At 44.0% G+C, this 21,935-nt stretch overlaps 2 protein-coding genes across 2 annotated transcripts in view; both read right to left on the bottom strand.

Annotated features, from left to right (window-relative positions):
• KIFBP (kinesin family binding protein) overlaps positions 1-13,565 on the bottom strand; it is a 40,586-nt gene extending 27,021 nt beyond the window's left edge. Inside the window, exon 1 of the mRNA XM_003928665.4 lies at positions 13,067-13,565. Coding sequence (XP_003928714.1) covers positions 13,067-13,492 — 426 coding nt within the window. The 5' untranslated portion in view covers positions 13,493-13,565. The remainder of the gene's footprint in view (positions 1-13,066) is intronic.
• Positions 13,566-19,907: 6,342 nt separating this feature from the next.
• Positions 19,908-21,935, bottom strand: part of DDX21 (DExD-box helicase 21) — a 30,146-nt gene continuing 28,118 nt past the window's right edge. Inside the window, exon 15 of the mRNA XM_039477959.2 lies at positions 19,908-21,071. Within this exon, the coding sequence (XP_039333893.1) occupies positions 20,802-21,071 (270 nt within the window). The 3' untranslated portion in view covers positions 19,908-20,801. The remainder of the gene's footprint in view (positions 21,072-21,935) is intronic.

Here is a 21,935-nt window from a genome sequence, read left to right as displayed (position 1 = left end):
AGGTAGTTCTTTTTGTTTTTCTTTTTTTTTTTTTGAGATGGAGTCTCACTCTGTTGCCCAGGCTGCAGTGGTGCAACCTCAGCTCACTGCAACCTCCACCTTCCGGGTTCAAGCAATTCCTGCCTCAGCCTCCCTAGTAGCTGGCATTACAGGCCACACCACCACACCTAATTTTTGTATTTTTAGTAGAGACAGGGTTTCACTATGTTGGCCAGGCTGGTCTCGGAACTCCTGACCTCAGGTGATTCGCCCATCTCGGCCTCCCAAAGTGCTGGGATTACAGGCGTGAGCCACCGTGCCCAGCCTCAGGTAATTATTTATAGCAATATGAGAATGGACTAATACGAAGGGCTCTGCCTTCCTAATAACTTACTGATTGTCATTTTCTGAACTTAGAAATGGACCTACAGGTCACCTTTTTTTTTTTTGAGACGTAGTTTCACTCTTGTTACCCAGACTGGAGTGCAATGGCGCGATCTCAGCTCACCGCAACCTTCACCTCCCAGGTTCAGGCAATTCTCCTGCCTCAGCCTCCTGAGTAGCTGGGATTACAGGCACCCGCTACCATGCCCAGCTAATTTTTTGTATTTTTAGTAGAGACGGGGTTTCACCATGTTGACCAGGATGGTCTTGATCTCTTGACCTCGTGATCCACCGGCCTCGGCCTCCCAAAGTGCTGGGATTACAGGCTTGAGCCACCGTGCCCAGCCCCAGGTCATCTTTTCCTTACTCTTTAGTTCAACTTATTTCTCCTTTGATGATAGACAGTGCTTGGGAGACTCCTTTAACCAAGACACCAGTAAGCTCCACTGCAGCAAACTGCACCTAACCTAGGTAGTCTAGAGACTCACCTAGTACCAGAAACTGGTTAGTCACACTCTATTTTGGGATAGGGTTGTGCCTGGCCTGCTAGATGCAGGGTAGAATATGCCATAGAAGGCAACAATTCTTGGTGTGTGATAAATCTGAAACCAAATAGAGACCCTAGAGTATGTCCAAAAATGACTAAGATTCTTCTTCTGGATCATAACCTATTAAGATCCTGAGGTAAGAACCATGTAAGGAAACTAGAATACCTTTTTTTTTGGAGACAGAGTTTCACTCTTGTCACCCGGGCTGGAGTATAGTGGCGCAATCTCAGCTCACTGCAACCTCCGCTTCCCAGGTTCAAGCCATTCTCCTGCCTCAGCCTCCTGATTAGCTGGGATTACAAGATCCCACCACCACACCCGGCTGATTTTTGTATTTTTATTAGAGGCAGGGTTTTGCTATGTTGGCCAGGCTTGTCTCAAACTCCTGACCTCTAGATCTGCCTACCTCAGCCTCCTGAAGCGTTGGGATTACATGCATGAGCCACCCACCTCACCTGGCAAACCTATATTTTTAAAATTAAATTGGCTTTGGTGTTTTCGATTTTTTTTTTTAAAGTTTGATTCTCAGCGATTACCACTAATGACATTTTATGTGAATTATTATTGGCCGGGCGCAGTGGCTCGAGCCTGTAATCCCAGCACTTTGGGAGGCTGAGGCGGGCGGATCACGAGGTCGAGAGATCGAGACCATCCAGGCCAACATGGTAAAACCCCGTCTCTACTAAAAATTAAAAAAAAAAAAAAAAGATTAGCTGGGCGTGGTGGCGTGCACCTGTAGTCCCAGCTACTTGGGAGGCTGAGGCGGAAGAATTGCTTGAACCCAGGAGGCGGAGGTCGCAGTGAGCCGAGATTGTGCCACTGCACTCCAGCCTGGCAACAGAGTGAGACACTGTTTCAAAAAAAAAAAAAGAATTATTATTACTTTTTTTTTTTTTTTTTTTGAGACAGAGTCTTGCTCTGTTCAGTCTGGAGTGCAGTGGCATGATCTCAGTTCACTGCAACCTCTGCCTCCCAGGTTCAAGCAATTCTTGTGTCTCAGCCTCCCAAGCAGCTGGGATTACAGGGGCCCGCCACCACACCTGGCTATTTTTTGTATTTTTCGTAGAGACGGGGTTTCTTCATGTTGGCCAGGCTGATCTCAAACTCCTGACCTCAAGTGATCCACCTGCCTTGGCCTCCCAAAGTGCTGGGATTACAAGTACGACCCACTGTGCCCAGCCTTTATGTGAATTCTTCTTTAAATACACTATAAATTCTACGAAGCATAGAAAAGCTACACTGGAAGGTCTTGCATCTTTCACATATCATATCTTTGCCATCATACCAAACTAGGTAAGGACAAAAGTAAAAGGTAAAATAAAAACAGCTAAAAAAGCATTACTAGTAAATTCTACCAAGTATGTAATGAATATAATACCAACACTACACAAACACTCCCAGAAAAAAGGACAGAACACTTCCCGTCTTATATTAAACCAACGATGCAACAAGAAAACTACAGACTGAAATCCTTCGTGAACACAGATGCAAACATTTTAAACAAAATTTTAGTGAATTCAGTCCAACAATATATAAAAAGGATAATACATTATGACCAAATGGAGTTTATCACAGGAATGCAATGTTACTGCAACATGTACAAAAATCAATGTAATCCACCCTATTATAAACTGAAAATGAAAAGACATACAGCAATGAAATAATGATGTTGAGTGAAAAAAAGGTAGGCCAAAACAACAGTATATACAATACGATTTCATTTACATAAAATTTACCTAGGCTGGGTACACTAACGCATGCCTGTAATCCCAGCACTTTGGGAGGCCAAGGCAGGCAGATCACTTGAGGCCTGGCCAACATGGTAAAACCCTGCCTGTACAAAAAATGCAAAAATTAGCCGGGTGTGGTGGTATGACCATGTAGTCTCAGCTACTTAGGAGGCTGAGGTGGGAGGATGGCTTGAGCCCAGGAGGCAGAGGTTGCAGTGAGCCAAGATCATGACACATTACATTCCAGCCTGGGTGGCAGAGCCAGACCCTGTCTCCAAAATAAAATAAAATAAAATAAATTTTTACATAGTCCTAGCTACTCAGGAGGCTGAGGTGGGAGGATCACATGATCCCAGGAGTTTGAGGCCAGCCTAGGCAACACAGTGAGACCCTGTCTCTAAAATAAAATTCTATAAAATGCAGTGTTGGGGGCAAGCAGAAGGAAGGAAAAGAATATAGGAGGAAGGGACTACAAAGGAGCACAAGGAAACTTTTGGTGGTAACAGTTATGTTCATATCTTGATCACAGTGATTGTTTCACAGGTACAAATATATTTTGTCAAAACTCTGCAAACTGTACCCTTAAAAATATGTGCAGTTTGTTATATGCCAATTGCAACTCAATGAAGCTGTGAAAAATAACAACAAAAAAGTACTCCTTATACCTATATAACCTGGGAGTGGGGAGAGCAATCTACTAATTTCCTAGAAAATGTTACTAAAGTTAAGTATCATGATGGTAGTGCCAGTATATATTGCTGATAACAAGGATCAGAGGAATAGCAAATAAAACTAATTTCTTTTTTTCTTTTTTTTTTTTTTGAGACGGAGTTTCGCTCTTGTTACCCAGGCTGGAGTGCAATGGCGCGATCTCGGCTCACCACAACCTCCGCCTCCTGGGTTCAGGCAATTTTCCTGCCTCAGCCTCCTGAGTAGCTGGAATTACAGGCACGTGCCACCATGCCCAGCTAATTTTTTGTATTTTTAGTAGAGACGGGGTTTCACCATGTTGACCAGGATGGTCTCGATCTCTCGACCTCGTGATCCACCCGTCTCGGCCTCCCAAAGTGCTGGGATTACAGGCTTGAGCCACCGCGCCCGGCCCACAAGATTTTTCTTTTCTTTTCTTTTTTTTTTTTGAGACGGAGTTTCGCTCTTGTTACCCAGGCTGGAGTGCAATGGCGCGATCTCGGCTCACCGCAACCTCCGCCTCCTGGGTTCAAACAATTCTCCTGCCTCAGCCTCCTGAGTAGCTGAGATTACAGGCACGCACCACCATGCCCAGCTAATGTTTTGTATTTTCAGTAGAGACGGGGTTTCACCATGTTGACCAGGATGGTCTCGATCTCTCGACCTCGTGATCCGCCCGCCTCAGCCTCCCAAAGTGCTGGGATTACAGGCTTGAGCCACCGCGCCCGGCAAATAAAACTAATTTCTAAGGCACCTGGAACCCAGCAAAGACAGAATTCTCTTTTGATAATCTAACATAATATCAGTCTCTTTTGATAAATAATGTAGGGCCAAGTTCTGTAGTTCCCCAAGAAGATTAAGTTCTGTAGTTCCCCAAGAAGACACCAGATTAAGATAAAGCAGTTAGAAAATCATGAATTCCCATGAACTGATACTGCAAAACTCTTTCATATACACACACATTATATGTATTTGTACATATTTACATGTGTACATATAAGCTTTTTATATGTGTATATATAACGTAAATATGTGTGTGTGTGTGTGTGTGTGTGTGTGTGTGTGTGTGTATACACAGTCTTACACAAAAAAAGGATCATTCAACAACTTTTTTTTTTTTTTTCTGAGACAGGGTCTCACTGTGTCACCCAGGCTGGAGTACAGTAACACATAATAGCTTACTGCAACCTTGATCTCCCAGGCTCTAGCAGTCCTCCCACCTAAGCCTCCTAAGCAGCTGGGACTACAGTGCATGCCACTATACCCAGCTAATTTTTGTTTTTGAAAAATGCTATTTATTTGACCAGAAAAAACTTTTGGACTTAAGAAATGGCAATAACTGGTACATACATTAATTCGAAATACTTACATAAAGCACCAAATAGAATAGATCCCAATCTTTTCACCGAGAAACATTTGAAAGAATGCCTAAAACTTAATTAGTTTATTTAGGTTTTTAATCAAGAAATCTAAAGCAGCCAATCAGATTTTCTAATTACCATGAGATGACCAGGTTAACAACCTTGAGGTTGCAGGAGCTTTTAAAAGCTTTATTTAGGCTGGGCTCAGTGGTTCATGCCTGTAATCCTGGCACTCTGGGAAGCTGAGATAAGAGGATCACTTGAGGCCAGGAGTTTGAGACCAGCCTGGTCAATATAGTAAGACCCCAACTCTATAAAGAGAAATAAAATTAAATTTAAAAAAAAAAAGAAAAGCTTTGTTTAACCTATGCATTCTAACTGAGATTTGCCTCAGGCTAGTAATCACAGGTCCATGTGCCAGATACCTTGCACACACAAAATCGATTAATACGTATCATGTATAAAAGGTAAAGACTATATGGTCCCTGTATATATAAAAGGAATAATACCTAATTCTCATGGGTGAACAATTAGTGAGGGACAAAGAGACAGAAGTTACTAACTCACAAGGGAGAACCAAGCAAAGTCAGTAGAAAAGAGAAAAGTCCTATGCTCTGGGAATGCTGCAGAATGGGCGCTGGAAGGTTTCAGGGACCAGGTGGCAATCCAGGTCATACCAGGAACATGAGTGGATGTCAGTACGTGTGGCAAAGGGCCTTCAAGCTGAAGAAAACTAAATGAGCCAAGACACAGAGCCACAGGAGTACTGCCTGTTCAGAGGACAGTGAAGCATTTGTTCTGGGTAACACAATGTGAACTAAGAAGAGACATAAAACTCAGGAAAACCTCGCCCAACTGGAGAGTCCAGAAACAACGCTGGTCTGTATTTCTTAACAGCAATTCAACAGAGAATCTGAGGTGGCCTGCAAAACTAACAAGAGAGCAAATGATCTTCCCAAAGGCAGGGGTACCACATGCTCTTTGTGGAGGTTCAGTAGCCAAGGATCATGCTGCAGTCTCTCCCCAACCCCACTGTGACACCCCAATAATCAAATTCACTAGCAATAACCTTCCTTAATAGAAAATCTCTCCCCTCTCAAAATGTAAAACAAAAAAGATAAAAGCAAAAAAAGAAAACAAAGAGACCATCAGAGCAAGCTTTAGCCCTCATAAGTCACTCCTACTGAGAACAGGGTCTACCCCATTACTGAAACTGATTTGTAAGACTGTTCCTACTACAGCCTCCTCTTCAAAAAAAGTAAATAAACACCACACAAAATATAAACTTACCCCAAATAAAAGTCAGCATCAACCTAAGGATCCTACTGTAATATTATCACACTAACCCAGGATATTTTAATCCTCTTCCAACCCATTTCCAAAAAAACTCCTCATCTGAGACCTCTGGAAGCATTACAGATATTGTTGCATTACAGTCCTCTTCTTGATTTAGTCTGAAGTCTTGAAACAGAAAAAAAATTTACATATTTTTCTACACCACCACTGAGGGTTATCATAAAAGGCCTACAACCAAAATCCCCATCCCCTTGATTCTCAAGCTGTTAGAATTTTCCCCTTATATCAAACAAATGAGAAATGCACATAAAAGATGAAAAGTCATGCTAAAATTTTTAAAAGATGAGCCATGGTGGCTCATACCAGTAATCCCAACACTTTAGGAGGCTGAGGTAGGTAGATGGCCTGAGCTCAAGAGTTTGAGACCAACCTGAGCAATCTAATGAAATCCCGTCTTTACAAAAATACAAAAATTAGCTGGGTGTGGTGGCACATAACTGTGGTCCCAGCTACTTGGGAGTCTGAGGTGGAAGGATTGCTTGAGCCAAGAAGGTGGAAGTTACAGTGAGCTGTGAGGTGCTACTGCTATCCAACCTGAGCAACAGAGCAAGATTCTGTCTCCAAAAAAAAAAAAAAAAAAAAAAAAAACCACATGAAAAAGAAACTGTGTCACCACACTAACAATCTAAACTTTGCCTAAGGAAAAAAAAAGATTTCTTGGGGAGAAATCTAAGATGGCCGACTAGTAGCAGCTCAGGACTGCAGATCCCAGTGAAGGTGCAGGGAGTGAGTGGACGCCAGACTTCCAGATGAATTTTTGTTGCCTACGGACCAGGAGATTCCCAGCGAAGGAGCCCCACGGGTCACCAGCACGACTCTTTCAGCCAGTGCAGCTATTTTGCCAGAGTCCCGGCCCGGCGGTTTTCAGTGCGGAGTATGCGGGTCTGGGTGCCCTTTTAGTTGGCGTTTGGAGCTCCGGGAAGGCAGAGTCGCCCATCCAGCTGATTCAAAAGGGGACTGGGGCAGGGTGCGGTGGCTCAAGCCTGTAATCCCAGCACTTTGGGAGGCCAAGGCGGGTGGATCATGAGGTCAAGAGATCGAGACCATCCTGGTCAACATGGTGAAACCCCGTCTCTACTAAAAATACGAAAAATTAGCTGGGCATGGTGGCACGTGCCTGTAATCCCAGCTACTCAGGAGGCTGAGGCAGGAGAACTGCCTGAACCCAGGAGGCGGAGGTTGCGGTGAGCCGAGATCGCACCATTGCCCTCCAGCCTGGGTAACAAGAGTGAAAATTCCATCTCAAAATAAAGAAAAAAGAAAAAGGGAACTGAAGCCAGGAGCCAGACCGGGAGATTCCCAGGCAGAAAAGCACCAAGAATCTCAGCAAGACAGCGTGGTGGCCAAATGGGAAATTGCATAGATCCCGGCGCCTTTTTAGCGGCAACTAGGGCACCTGGGAGAGAATCCACCATTCAATTAGGAAAAGAAAAAAAGGGGGGTCCGAGGCAGGGAGCCAGGTGATCGGGCTCAGCTGGTCCCACCCCCACAAAAAAACAGCAATTGGAAATGCTGAAGGTTGTGAGTTTCACAGTAAGTACAGCTGAACCTGGGAAGGGCCAGCTTTGTGGGGGAGGGGCATCCGCCGAAGGAAAACAAAGAAATAGAAATAACATCACCACCAACAAGCTGGACGTCCACTCAGAGACCCAATCTAAAAGTCAGCAATTACAAAGACAACAGGTACATATATCCACAAAGATGGGAAGAAACCAGCGCGAAAAGGCTGAAAATATCTGAAACCAGAATGCCTCTCCTTCAGGGGATCACAGCTCCTCATCAGCAAGGGAACAAGGCCTGATGGAGAATGAGTGTGATGAATTGTCAGAATCAGGCTTCAGAAGGTGGATAATAAGAAACTTCTGTGAGCTAAAAGAACATGTTCTAACCCAATGCAAAGAAACTAAGAACCTTGAAAAAAGGTTTGATGAAGAGACAATTTAGAGAGGAATATAAGCAAATTAATGAAGCTGAAAAACACAATACGAGAACTTTTCAAAGTATGCACAAGTTTTAACAGTCGAATTGATCAAGCACAAGAAAGGATATTAGAGGTCGAAGACCAACTTAATGAAGTAAAATGAGAAGACAAGATTAGAGGAAAAAGCGTAAAAAGGAATGAGCAAAGTCTCCAAGAAACATGGGACTATGTGAAAAGACCTCATCTACGTTGATAGGTGTACCTGAATGTGACGAAGTAGACGAATCCAAGTTGGAAAATATTCTTCAGGATATTATTCAGGAAAACTTTCCGCCGGGCGCGGTGGCTCAAGCCTGTAATCCCAGCACTTTGGGAGGCCGAGGCGGGTGGATCATGAGGTCGAGAGATCGAGACCATCCTGGTCAACATGGTGAAACCCCGTCTCTACTAAAAGTGCAAAAAATTAGCTGGGCATGGTGGCACGTGCCTGTAATCCCAGCTACTCAGGAGGCTGAGGCAGGAGAATTGCCTGAGCCCAGGAGGCGGAGGTTGCGGTGAGCCGAGATCGTGCCATTGCACTCCAGCCTGGGTAACAAGGGCTAAACTCCGTCTCAAAAAAAAAAAAAAAAAAAAAAAAAAAAACTTTCCCAACCTAGCAAGGCAGGACAATATTCAACTCCAGGTAATACAGAGAACACCACAAAGATATTCCTCAAGAAGAGCAACCCCAAGACACATAATCGTCAGACTCACCAGGGTTGAAATGAAGGAGAAAATGCTAAGGGCAGCCAGAGAGAAAGGTCAGGTTACCCACCAAAGGGAAGCCTATCAGACTCTCAGATCTCTCAGCAGAAACCCTACAAGCCAGAAGAGAGTGGGGGCCGATATTCAACATCCTTAAAGAAAAGAACTTTCAACCCAGAATTTCATATCCAGCCAAACTAAGCTTCATAAGTGAAGGAAAAATAAAATCTTTCGTGAACAAGCAAGTACTCAGAGATTTCATCTGGACAGATAATTACCCCTAGGCTTGCTTTACAAGAGCTTCTGAAAGAAGCACTACACATAGAAAGGAACAACCAGTATCAGCCATTCCAAAAATATACCAAAAGGTAAAGAGCATCAATATAATGAAGAATCTACATCAACTAATGGGCAAAACAGCCAGCTAGCATCAAATGGCAGTATTAAACTCACATATATTATTATTAATCCTAAATTTAAATTGACTAAATTTAATTGACAAATTTAAATTGACCAATCAAAAGACAAAGACAGGCAAACTGGATAAAAAGCCAATATCCATTGGTACACTGCATCCAGACCCATCTCACATGCAAGGATACACAAAGACTCAAAACAAAGGAATGGAGGAAGATTTACCAACAAAACGGAGAGCAAAAAATAAATAAGTAAGGCCGGGCGCAGTGGCTCAAGCCTGTAATCCCAGCACTTTGGGAGGCCGAGGAGGGTGGATCACAAGGTCAAGAGATCGAGACCATCCTGGTCAACATGGGGAAACCCCGTCTCTACTAAAAACACAAAAAATTAGCTGGGCATGGTGGTGCGTGCCTGTAATCCCAGCTACTCAGGAGGCTGAGGCAGGAGAATTGCCTGAACCCAGGAAGCAGAGGATGCGGTGAGCTGACATCGTACCATTGCACTCCAGCCTGGGTAACAAGAGCAAAACTCTGTCTCAAAAAAAAAAAGAGTAAGTAAAAAGTAAAGCAACAAAGATCAAAAGAGGCAAAGAGGCCGGGCATGGTGGCCCACGCCTATAATCCCAGAACTTTGGGAGGCCGAGACGGGTGGATCACGAGGTCAAGAGATCGAGACCATCCTGGTCAACATGGTGAAACCCCATCTCTACTAGAAATACAAAAATTAGCTGGGCATGGTGGCACACGCCTGTAGTTCCAGCTACTCGGGAGGCTAATGCGGGAGAACTGCTTGAACCCTGGAGACGGAGGTTGCGGTGAGCCGAGATCGTGCCACTGCACTCCAGCCTGGGTAACGAGAGAAACTCTGTCTCAAAAACAAACAAACAAACAAAAGAGGCAAAGAAGGACATTACATAATGGTAAAAGGATCAATGCAACAAGAAGAGCTAACGATCCTAAATATACACAGGAGCACCCAGATACAAAGTTCATAATGACTTATAGACTTAGACTCCCACACAATAACAGTGGGAGACTTTAACATCACATTGTCCATATTAGATCAACGAGACAGAAAATTAACAAGGATATCCAGGACTTGAACTCAGACCCGGAAGAAGTAAATTTAATAAATATTTATAGAACTCTCCACCCCAAATCCACAAAACATACATTTTTTTTTTTTTTGAGACGGAGTTTCGCTCTTGTTACCCAGGCTGGAGTGCAATGGCGCAATCTCGGCTCACCGCAACCTCCGCCTCCTGGGTTCAGGCAATTCTCCTGCCTCAGCCTCCTGAGTAGCTGGGATTACAGGCACGTGCCACCATGCCCAGCTAATTTTTTGTATTTTTGGTAGAGACGGGGTTTCACCATGTTGACCAGGATGGTCTCGATCTCTTGACCTGGTGGTCCACCAGCCTCGGCCTCCCAAAGTGCTGGGATTACAGGCTTGAGCCACCGCACCCGGCCAAAACATACATTCTTCTCAGTACCACATCACACCTACTCTAAAAGTGACTACATAATTGGAAGTAAATCACTCCTCAGTAATTGCATAGCATTTCACAGGTTTAAATGAAACACTGGTTGGCTGCTTGTTCGTTATTTTCCTTCCTTATTCCTTCCTGTCTCCATTGTTAAGCACAATTATCGGCATAAAAGAGGTTTTCTTTTTTTTTCTTTTTTTTTTTTTTTTTTGAGATGGAGTTTTGCTCTTGTTACCCAGGCTGGAGTGCAATGGCGCGATCTTGGCTCACCGCAACCTCCGCCTCCCGGGTTCAGGCAATTGTCCTGTCTCAGCCTCCCGAGTAGCTGGGATTACAGGCACGCGCCACCACGCCCAGCTAATTTTTTGTGTTTTTAGTAGAGACGGGGTTTCACCATGTTGACCAGGATGGTCTCGATCTCTTGACCTCATGATCCCCCCGCCTCGGCCTCCCAAAGTGCTGGGATTATAGGCTTGAGCCACCGCGCCCGGCCAAAAGAGGTTTTCAATACCCACTTTTAGACTGCATTCTAGCCTGGGCAATAAAGCAAGACTCCTGCTCTCTCTCCCTCTTTCTCTTCCTTTTTCTTTCTCTCTTTCATTCTTTTTTCTTTTTTTCTCTTTTTCCCAAAAAAAAAAAAGTTTACTTGATTTACCCAAGCTACAGGCATATTATAAAGTACTCAAGAAATTAACACCTTATAAAAACAATTTTAGGTGGGAGCATAAAATTAAAATCATCTCATCCTCTGGCAAAGGAATCTTCCAAAATGCCAAGTCCACAAGAAGGGATGTGTGGCAAACCATATGCACAGGGTTGTCTCCTATACCTGCCCACTCTCAGGCCAACAGCCTTTACCCTTTTGCCCAGGTCCACCTCGGAGGTGCAGGAATACTGAATGCCTGCTCAAGGTAGACCAAGGAGCCTTGACGGATGTTGGCTGGCTTTTTATGCTGCACATGATGTCCTCCAGCACCTGCTGCCAATGCCTTAGCTTTGTCAAGTGCTTCTGGACCAGTGTGTATCTTCAATATTATTCATTTCTTAGTTCGGAGACATCCTCATTGATAACTTGTTCTAGTTTCTGGACAGATAATTATAAGCTTTTCTTTTTTTGAGACAGAGTCTTGCTCTGTCACCAGGCTGGAGTGCAGTGCCGCAATCTTGGCTCACTGCAACCTTCACCTACCAGGTTCAAGCGATTCTCCTACCTCAGACTCTGTAGTAGCTAGGCCCACAGGCATGTACCACTATGCCTGGCTAGTTTTTTGGGTTATTTTTTGTTTGTTTGTTTGTTTTGGCATGGTGGGGGGGGGGCGTTGGTTTTTTGTGTTTTTTTTTTTTTTTTTTGTAGACTCAAGAGTCTGACCTTGTTGTCTAGGCTGGTCTCAGACTCCTGGCCTCACACCGTCCTCCCACATCGGCCTCCCAAAATGCTGGGATTACAGATGTAAGCCACTTGCCCTGCCCAGATTTAATGAATAAACCAAACACCTTATAATGGGAAACAAAAAGTTATTATAAGAATTCAAAGGTAGCAAGGAGAGATTAGTTTGGTTCAAAATGGTCCCAAGAAAGTTATTAATACTAAAGGAAGTGATTCTTGAGCTGGGTTTTGAAGACTGGGGAAGAATTCCCTGAGATACAAACAAATGAATTTGATAAGAAAGGAAGCTAAAAATTTTGGACATTTTGGTTTGAATTAAGAATGTATCCTAAGCCAAGCACTGCGGCTCAGGCCTGTAGTCCCAGCACTTTGGGAAGCCAAGACAGAAGGATCACCTGAGTCTAGGAGTTCAAGACTAGCCTGGGCAATATAGTGAGACCCCCCTCTCTACGGAAAATTTAAAAAATTACCAGGAGTGGTGGCCTGCACTTGTGGTCCCAGCTACTATGAAGGCTGAGGCAGGAGGACTGCTTGAGCCCAAGAGGTGGAGGCTGCAATGAGCTATGATGGTACCATTGAACTCAAGCCTGGGCAACACAGTGAGACTCCATCTCTAAGAAAACAAAAAAAAACAAACAAACAAACAAAAATGTACTCCAGTCACTGACATTTCCTTGAGACGTTAAGATTTAAATTACTTCGGATTTTCTTAATAGAATGAAAAGGAGTTGGAGTGGTGGAGAGGAAAACGCATGACGATGCAGGAGGGTCTCCGACACCATTGCATCGCCACAATGAAGTGAAGCAGCAGCAAGCGTTAAGAGTGGGCGACAAGGGTGAACAGGGAGCTTGGGGGCGACAGTGGGAGGTCTAGTTACAAAGCAAGAGGTCCTTCAGCCTGGCCTTTTTGAAGATCATACACGCTCTCTGAGACTCCGTCCAGAGCTTCAAAAAACGTGGAGACGAACTGCGCCTTAGAACGTCTGCCCTTGGCCTTGGCAAGGGCTCCTCCCTATCCCTCCCACCCGCCGTCAGGGGCCGGCCTGGCGGGGCTCGCTCTCACCTGCGCCTGGATGCAGAGGGAGATGCAGTCGGGCGAGAGCCGGTATCTGCGCAGCAGCCGCAGGCATTTCACCAGGTGCTCCTCCCCCGCCGACAGCTCCTCGGTGTCGATGTGGTTCACCCCGAGATAGAACTCGATGACCGCCAGCCTCACCGCTCGCTGGCCTACCGGCCCCTCGGGCTCCACCACCTCAGCCGGCAGCCCCAGGGCGTGGCCATCCGCACCCGGGCCGTCGTCGGCCTCAGGCCGCTCATCCTCGTCCTCAGGCGCGGGGCCGAGCAGCGCCTTGACCTCTTCCAGCAGCGCTCGGGCGCCGTATTTGGACTTGTACGGTTCCTTCTCCGGATTTTTATGCAGTTCCACCCGCGACAGGGCCAGCGCCGCCTGGAATTTCTCGCAGACCTCGGCCCACGGAACGTTCGCCATAGCGGCCTCTACTGCCTGGCTTTCCTCAATGTTTGCAGTCGGGACTCCCGCCTTCCTTCTGCTTTGCGACACTTTACTTACGGCTCTCGGCAGGTCGGGGCCGCAGCGGCACGGGAACCAATAAAACCCGCCCGTAAAACCGCAATACGCTCGCCAGCGGCCAATGGGAAGACGGAGCAGTCGCCACAGCAACCATTCTCATGGAAATGAAGTTGTCAATGAGCATGTTCCCGCCTCCTTCCCCGGCCCCTGCAGCGGTGAGTTTCTCTCTAGATTGACACTGTGAGGACGGAAAAATGTTTAATATCGGCTTAGTTTAACGAAGCATATAGGAATATTGTTTACAAATATGGCTAGCTAAGTCTACTCGCGTTAATTGATATTAACTGAAAGGCAAAAACCTTTAGACATTAAGTGTATACCCCAGCCTATCACTGGATAAAAACTTACGTTTTAAAAAAGGCCAGGCACTAGCCGGGCGCGGTGGCTCAAGCCTGTAATCCCAGCACTTTGGGAGGCTGAGGCGGGTGGATCACGAGGTCGAGAGATCGAGACCATCCTGGTCAACATGGTGAAACCCCGTCTCTACTAAAAATACAAAAAATTAGCTGGGCGTGGTGGCGCGTGCCTGTAATCCCAGCTACTCAGGAGGCTGAGGCAGGAGAATTGCCTGAACCCAGGAGGCGGAGGTTGCGGTGAGCCGAGATCGCGCCATTGCATTCCAGCCTGGGTAACAAGAGTGAAACTCCGTCTCAAAAAAAAAAAAAAAGGCCAGGCACCTTGGCTCACGTCTGTAATCCTAACATTTTGGGATGCCCACACTGCCGTAGGCAACATAGCAAGACCTATCTCTACAATAATTTTTTTTTTTTTTTTTTTTTTTTTTGAGACGGAGTTTCGCTCTTGTTACCCAGGCTGGAGTGCAATGGCGCGATCTCGGCTCACCGCAACCTCCGCCTCCTGGGTTCAGGCAATTCTCCTGCCTCAGCCTCCTGAGTAGCTGGGATTACAGGCACGCGCCACCATGCCCAGCTAATTTTTTGTATTTTTAGTAGAGACGGGGTTTCACCATGTTGACCAGGTTGGTCTCGATCTCTCGACCTTGTGATCCACCCGCCTCGGCCTCCCAAAGTGCTGGGATTACAGGCTTGAGCCACCGCGCCCGGCCAACAATAATTTTTTTTAGCTGGGCACGGTGGCCCGCGACTGTAGTCCCAGCTACCATGGAGGCTGAGGCGGAAGGATCGCTTGAGCTCAAGAGGTGGTTACAGTGAGACGGCCTTAGAAAAGAAGAAAAAACGAGCATTAGAACAAATACCTAGTGTATGTGGGACGTAAAACCTAGATGACGGGTTGATAGGTGCAGCAAACCACCATGGCGCACGTATACCTATGTAACCTTCATGTTCTGTACATGTATCCTGGAACTTAAAGTAAAATAAAAATAAAGACAAAGGATTGAAATGTAGCCAATATCTGATTGAAATGTAGCCAAGATCTGATTTTTTTGGGGGGGAGGGGAGTTGGAGTTTCCCTCTTATTGTCCTGGTTGGTATGCAATGGCGGAATCTCTGCTCACCACCACTTCTGCCTCCCGGGTTCAAGCGATTCTCCTGCCTCAGCCTCCAGAGTAGCTGGGATTACAGGCATGCGCCACCACGCCTGGCTAATTTTGTATTTTTAGTAGAGATGGGGTTTCTTTATGTTGGTCAGGCTGGTCTCGAACTCCCGACCTCAGGTGTTCCACCCCCCTCTACCTCCCAAAATGCTGCGATTACAGGCGTGAGCCACCCTCCCCGCAATTATCATCATTATTAATATATAATCTCTTGATCGAGAGCCATAAATATACAAAACAGTGATAGATAAATATCTTCACTTTGACCCTGAAATACAGGTTGTAGGAATTTGTACAACTGTCCAGGGTAACAAGAGCTAAGTCCCACAACTGTGAAAGCCACCTCATATCTTTTACCTTCCTAAGTTATCAAGTAAAATGGGGAGGGGTGATACAAGATTTTAACTATTAAGCACCAGCTGTGTAAAGTGCTTCAAGACATACAAATGAGCACTGATTTTAGAAGGTCATGGACATACAGTTTGAATCTCAGATTGACCAGCTTTCTTATTGACAAGTTAGCTTTTTTAAGCTTCAGGTTTCTCATAGTAAAATATAAATGCTACCACTTACCTCCATAGAATTATTCTGAAGAATAAATAAAATTAAATGTCTGTCCTTTTAAGTGTTAATGCTCCGAAAAATTCCTTCCTAAACCTTATCCCTGGGAGATCTTATCCATTTCCAGGTCTATCATTACATGTGCTGCTCACTCCCACAACTTTGTCTCCAGGCCAGATGGCTCTCCAGAGCTCCAGACTGGAATATCCAACGTCCAGCTAGAACAATCACACCTGAATGTTTCAATAACTGCTGTATGTCAGTATGTTGAAGTCTAAATTTATTATCTTCCTCTTTACATGCCCCTTCCTTCCCATTTGCAAATGGTAAGAGATGGGGTCTTGCCATGTTGCCCAGGCTGATCTCGAAGTCCTGGACTCAAGCGATCCTCCCACCTTAGCCTCCTAAAATGCTGGAATTACCAAGCCAAGCCTCTTATTTATTTATGAGACGGAGCCTTGCTTTGTCACCCAGGGTGGAGTGCATTGGCTTGGTCTTGGCTCACTGCAACCTCAGCCTCCTGAGTAGCTGGGATTACAGGTGTGTACCACCACACCTGGCTAATTTTTGTATTTTTGGTAGAGATGGGGTTTCACCATGTTGGCCAGACTGGTCTCGAACCCCTGGCCTCAAGTAATCTATCCGCCATGGCCTCCCAAAGTGCTGTGATTACAGGTGTGAGCCACTGTACCAGGTCTCTTTTGTTATTATTAAACCTAAAACCAAGTAGTACTATTCCATCTCCTAAATAGCTCTGTATACATCTTTTTATCTTCTATTAGTTTAGGCCACCATTTTTTTTTTTTTGAGATTGAGTCTCACCCTGTTGCCCAGGCTGGAGTGCAATGGCATGCTCTCAGCTCACTGCAATCTCCACCTCCCGGGTTCAACCGAGTCTCCTGCCTCAGCCTCCCGAGTAGCTGGGATTACAGGTGCTCACCACTATGTCCCAGCCAATTTTTTGTATTTTTAGTAGAGACGGAGTTTGACCATGTTGGCCAGGCTGGTCTTCTCCTGACCTCGTGACCCACCCACCTCGGCCTCCCAAAATGCTGGGATTACAGGCATGAGCCACCGTGCCCAGCCTCATCTGATTACTTCTAATAGGCAGTCCTGCCAGTCTGGCCTCCTATCAGTGCATTCCCCAGTACATTTAAAATGATTTGGGCCAGGTGTGGTGGGTGGCTCACACCTGTAATCCTAGCACTTTGGGAGGTTGGAATTGGGGCGGGAGGGGATCAATTGAGCCCAGGCGTTAAACACCAGCCTGGGCAACATAGCAAAACCCCATGTCTACAAAAGATTTTAAAAAATTAACCAGGCATGGTGGTGGAACTCTATAGTCCCAGCTACTCAGGAAGCTGAGGTTGGGAGGATCACCTGAACCTAGGAGATGGAGGCTGTGTGAGCTGTGATCAAGCCACTGCACTCCAGCCCGGGTGACAGAGTGAGATGCTGTCTAAAAAAATTTTTTTTTTAAATTTAAAAAAAGGAAAAAATTTGTTCACTTGTTCAGTATTTAGTGTCTGTCATTTGCCAGGCACTGTTGTAGGTGCTGGGAATTCCGTAGTAAAAAATGTACAAAAATTCACCAGCCTGGGCAATGCAGTGAGATACTCAGCTCTACAAAAAAATTCTTAAAAGAAATATTGGCCAGGTGTGGCAGCACATGGCTATAGTTTTATCTATGTGGGAGACTAAAGCAAGAAGATTGTTGGAGCTCAGGAGTTCAAGGCTGCAGTGAGCTATGATCACACCACCACATTCAATCCTGGGCAACAGATAGACCCTGCCTCAAAAAAAGACAAAAATCCATGCCTTGGTATAGAGAAAACAATAAATATATTAAATACATAAACCATAATGCAGTAATTGGAGATCTCATGACAGATAATTAGAAAAAGCCAGGCATGGTGGCTCACACCTATAATCCCAGCATTTTGGGAGGCCAAAGCAGGATGATTGCTTGAGGCCAGGAGTTCACGACCAGCCTGGTCAACAGAATGAGACCCCAGCTCTATAAAAAATTTAATTAGCCAGGTTTGGTGGTGCCCACTTATAGTCTCAGCTACTTGGGAGGCTGAGAGGAGAGCATCACTTGAGCCCAAGAGTTAAAGCTGCAGTTCTGCCTTTAGAAAACATATCTGAAGGTGACAGACAAGTATGCAAACACTTATATGAGGATGTTAACTTAGGATTGTTTATAATGGTGAAAAATTAGAAATAACCAACATGGCCATCAAGTACTGGTTAAATATATAGTGGCATATCCATATAAGATAACATGTCCTTCAAACTTGTCCTTGTAGGCTTGTACACAATTGTGCATAACATTCAGGGGGGAAAGCAATTCACAAAATTAAACGAATCCAATTTTATAAATGAATATGTAGAAAATTGCTCACTAAAATGTTAGATATGAGGGTGACTATTATTATTATTTTTGAGACAAGAGTCTCACTCTGTAGCCCAGGTTGGAGTGTAGTGGCACAATCTCAGCTCACTGCAATCTCTGCCTCCCAGGTTCAAGCGATTCTCCTGCCTCAGCCTCCCAAGTGCTGGGATTACAGGCGCACACCACCACTCCTGGCTAATTTTTATATTTTTGGTAGAGATGGGGTTCCACTATGTTGGTCAGGCTGGTCTGGAACTCCTGACCTCGTGATCCACCCACCTCAGCCTTTCAAAGTGCTGGGATTTTGCTTATAGCCATTACTGGAGATAGTGAAAAACAAAAAACAAAACGAACCAAAAAAACAAAGTGCTGGGATTACAGGCGTGAGCCACCATGCCTGGCCTATTTTTTCCCTTATGTTTAGATTTTTATGTCTAGCTTTTATTATTTTTATAATAATATTTTCATTTTAGAAAACAAAAGCCACCAAAATCAAAGTATTACTATCTTTATTGTGGTATGGAGTTTTATACATTAGCTCATTTTATAGTAAAAACATGTATGTACAACTGTAGAGAAACCACTGCACAGATAGCTCCAACTTAAATTAGAAAATATTCTCTGTAGAAAATAGTAAAAATCGTAACATTTACCAAGCTAGCCCAACAAGTTCAGTTAAACCAAATAGTAACAAAATACATTATACATTTATAAATACAGGCTGAATTCTGGGATCCAGGAGAAACTTTAGTTCCATTTATTAAAACAGCCATGTTTTAAGTTATGTGAAGTGAAATTTCTATTAATCTTCCCTCTTACTCTTAATCTATGCCTGATTATTTTTCTTTATGCTAAATCCATAATCCACAACATGGTTTTAGCTGTTCTTTTCTAAAGGACGGGTACCATATCCTTTTAATCAGCTTGATAACGTACCCACGCCTATCCAAATAATGAAATAGTTCGGTTGTTATTAAAGCATGCCCAGTATTTGGGCAAAACCAGAATCTAATAAATTACAGTGGCACCTAATACCCATGGCTTGATGGGCAGCCATGAGGAACAAGGGTAAAGTGATAAAACTGTCAAATGAATCAAGGAATAAAAGCCAAGAGAATTCTGAGACCAGAGGGCAAGAAACATCTACAAAGGATTCAAGGAGAGAACTGGAGTTCAAACAGAAAAAGGATGTTGCCTCAAGGATCAGGAGGTGAGCTAGCTATCAGAGCCCCTAAGTACATGGTGATCAAATATGGGGCAGTTAGAGATAAAGACTGGATTAAGCAATAGAAACCAGGACCTAGAAAGATTCTAGGTGTTCACAATAATTAAATGAAAACAAGACAGACCATGTGGCTTTAAATTTCCTAGCATAGTATGTTCCAGGATTCCCAGTACAGAAAGAATCTCTGGGAATTAAGGCGAGAAGATAATACCACTCTGAATTTGCTGTGCTATGAAGAACGTTTCCCAGAGAAATAATAACTGAGAAAATCAGGCAGAGTTATCTGGCCAGGGGCTACATCAAGTTCTTCAGTTCCCTCAAAACAACTTAGCCACATATGATTTGTCTTAAAAGGAAGCCTCCAAGCAGCTAAAGCAAACTTTCAACAGAGATTCAGTTTAACAAACAGATGCTATACTGCGGCTTTAGGAACTAGGCCACTGACTACCTAAAACCCCAGCTTGCCCACTTGAAGTTAACCTCTAGAAACATTAGTGATCTATGAAATTTTGACCATTAAAACAATGCTTTATACATGCAAATCATACTTATTCTTCTCTTTGCTCTCCAGTTATGAATTTGTTACCTTTTTGCATTTGATTATTTCCAGTGTGTGTTCTTTGTTTTGTTTTTTTACATACTCTTCAGCAATGCAAATCTGTGCCCCTTACTTCCTTAAGTCCTTCTTGGTAAATAATGTTAATCTTCCAATAGGAAGAAGTAGAGTACATTATCATTTAAGCACAATTTATCCAGCCTTCTTGCAAAGAAAGCTATGGAGTCACCTTTTACATCTGAAATACCCGAAAAACCCTGGTTTTCTATTAAAATGTATTTTTATGTATACTGTCTGTGAAGAATTCACTGAAGCATGAATCACCTTATGAGAAGATAAAAATATATAAAAATGCACATAAATATAGATAATCTATATCAAACATACGTCTTCCAAATCTACAGCATACACTGGTATAAACTGTATTACAACCCAGCTAAATTTGAAATCTTGTTTCAAAACATTGCTCAGTATTAAGTCTCAGCAGACAAATAGAACCACATGAGAAACTGTTCAGCAGGTGGCTGAGGAAACCTTAACTTCCAAAGGCTCAAAGTGGTCCTCCAGAGACTGTTACACTCCCTTAGGTATTTTAGAGAAGGACACTATTTAAGAGACACTTTAGAGTATAAAGACAGGTGAACTCACAAAGTATAGGCAGATACATGCTTGATTTTATCTTCTAATCTATAGATAATGCATTAGAATAAAAATGTAATGAATTCATATACCCTTCAAAAGGAAAAACTGATGAAGAAGTAAAAATAAAGTTATAAATGATAATGATCAGAGGAAATAAATTAGATGAAGCTTGCTTGTGTCTGAAAGAGACAGGGACTCAGCAAGTGGTCAAAAGGAAGCACAATATACTTTTAACTTTGCACGAAAAATAATGTTCAGTTCTATACTGCCAAATATCATTCTCTTTTTGCTATATCAATCTTCTATTTCTAATTATCGACCAAATGCTTTACTGAAACTCCGCTTCTGGCCTTTGTCTTGGGATCTGTTACTTTTGTTGCCACCTCCTGATCGCTGTCCTCGGGGGCCTCTGTTGCCTTCCCGCTGTCCTCTGAATCTTCTGTTTCCGTCCCGCTGTCCCCTGAAGCCTCGACTCCCTTCCCGCTGACCCCTGAAGCCTCCATATCCTTCCCGGGGTCCTTCAAGCTCTGGTTGCTCTGTGGCCACAGAGAGTTGCCAGCGTCGTGAATCATGCCATTTCTCCTGTTGAGATAAGTTTTTGTTTTCACGTGCTGTGATTTCTACTGAATTTTTAAAAAGCATAAGAAAAACAAACATTTTGCCATTTCTTCAAAGAAAAACCAAGGTGATAACCTAAGTGCTTAATAGGTCACTGGTCAAAAATTACACTGGCCAACCTTCATGGTCCAAAAGCCAGTGTCACTGAAGTGTGGGAAAATATAGTTTCATTATGAGAAATAGCCCTCAACACTACTTCATTTATTAAGTTATTAAACCATTTATTCACTCAATTGCTACAGGGTATCTATAGCCAAAAGTAATGAAACAAATATATTAAAGCATACATTTCTCATAGTACTGAATAAAGACGTGGCAATTTTAAATGTCTATGAAAGTCGGTAGGCCGGGAGTGGTGGCTCACACCTTGTAATCCCAGCAAGTTGGAAGGCTGAGGTGGGTAGATCACCTGAGGTCAGAAGTTCAAGACAGCCTGACCAATATGGTGAAACCCCATGTTTACTAAAAATACAAAAAATTAGCCAGGTGTGGTGGTGGGTGCCTATAATCCCAGCTACTTGGGATGTTAAAGCAGGAGAATCACTTGAATCCCAGGCGGCAGAGGTTGCAGTGAGCCAAAATTGCACTATTGCACTCCAGCCTGGGCAACAGAGTGAGACTCGGCCTCAAAAAAAAAAAAAACAACAACACCCCCCACCGACACACACACACCTGTATAACATATATAGTGTTGCCGGGCGCGGTGGCTCAAGCCTGTAATCCCAGCACTTTGGGAGGCCGAGGCGGGTGGATCACGAGGTCAAGAGATCGAGACCATCCCAGTCAACATGGTGAAACCCCGTCTCTACTAAAAATACAAAAAATTAG

This window comes from Saimiri boliviensis, chromosome 12, assembly GCF_048565385.1.
Source record: "Saimiri boliviensis isolate mSaiBol1 chromosome 12, mSaiBol1.pri, whole genome shotgun sequence".
Taxonomy (NCBI): Eukaryota; Metazoa; Chordata; class Mammalia; order Primates; family Cebidae; genus Saimiri; species Saimiri boliviensis.
The sequence above is the reverse complement of the archived record's forward strand: the minus strand, read 5'-3'. Positions and strand labels throughout refer to the sequence as shown.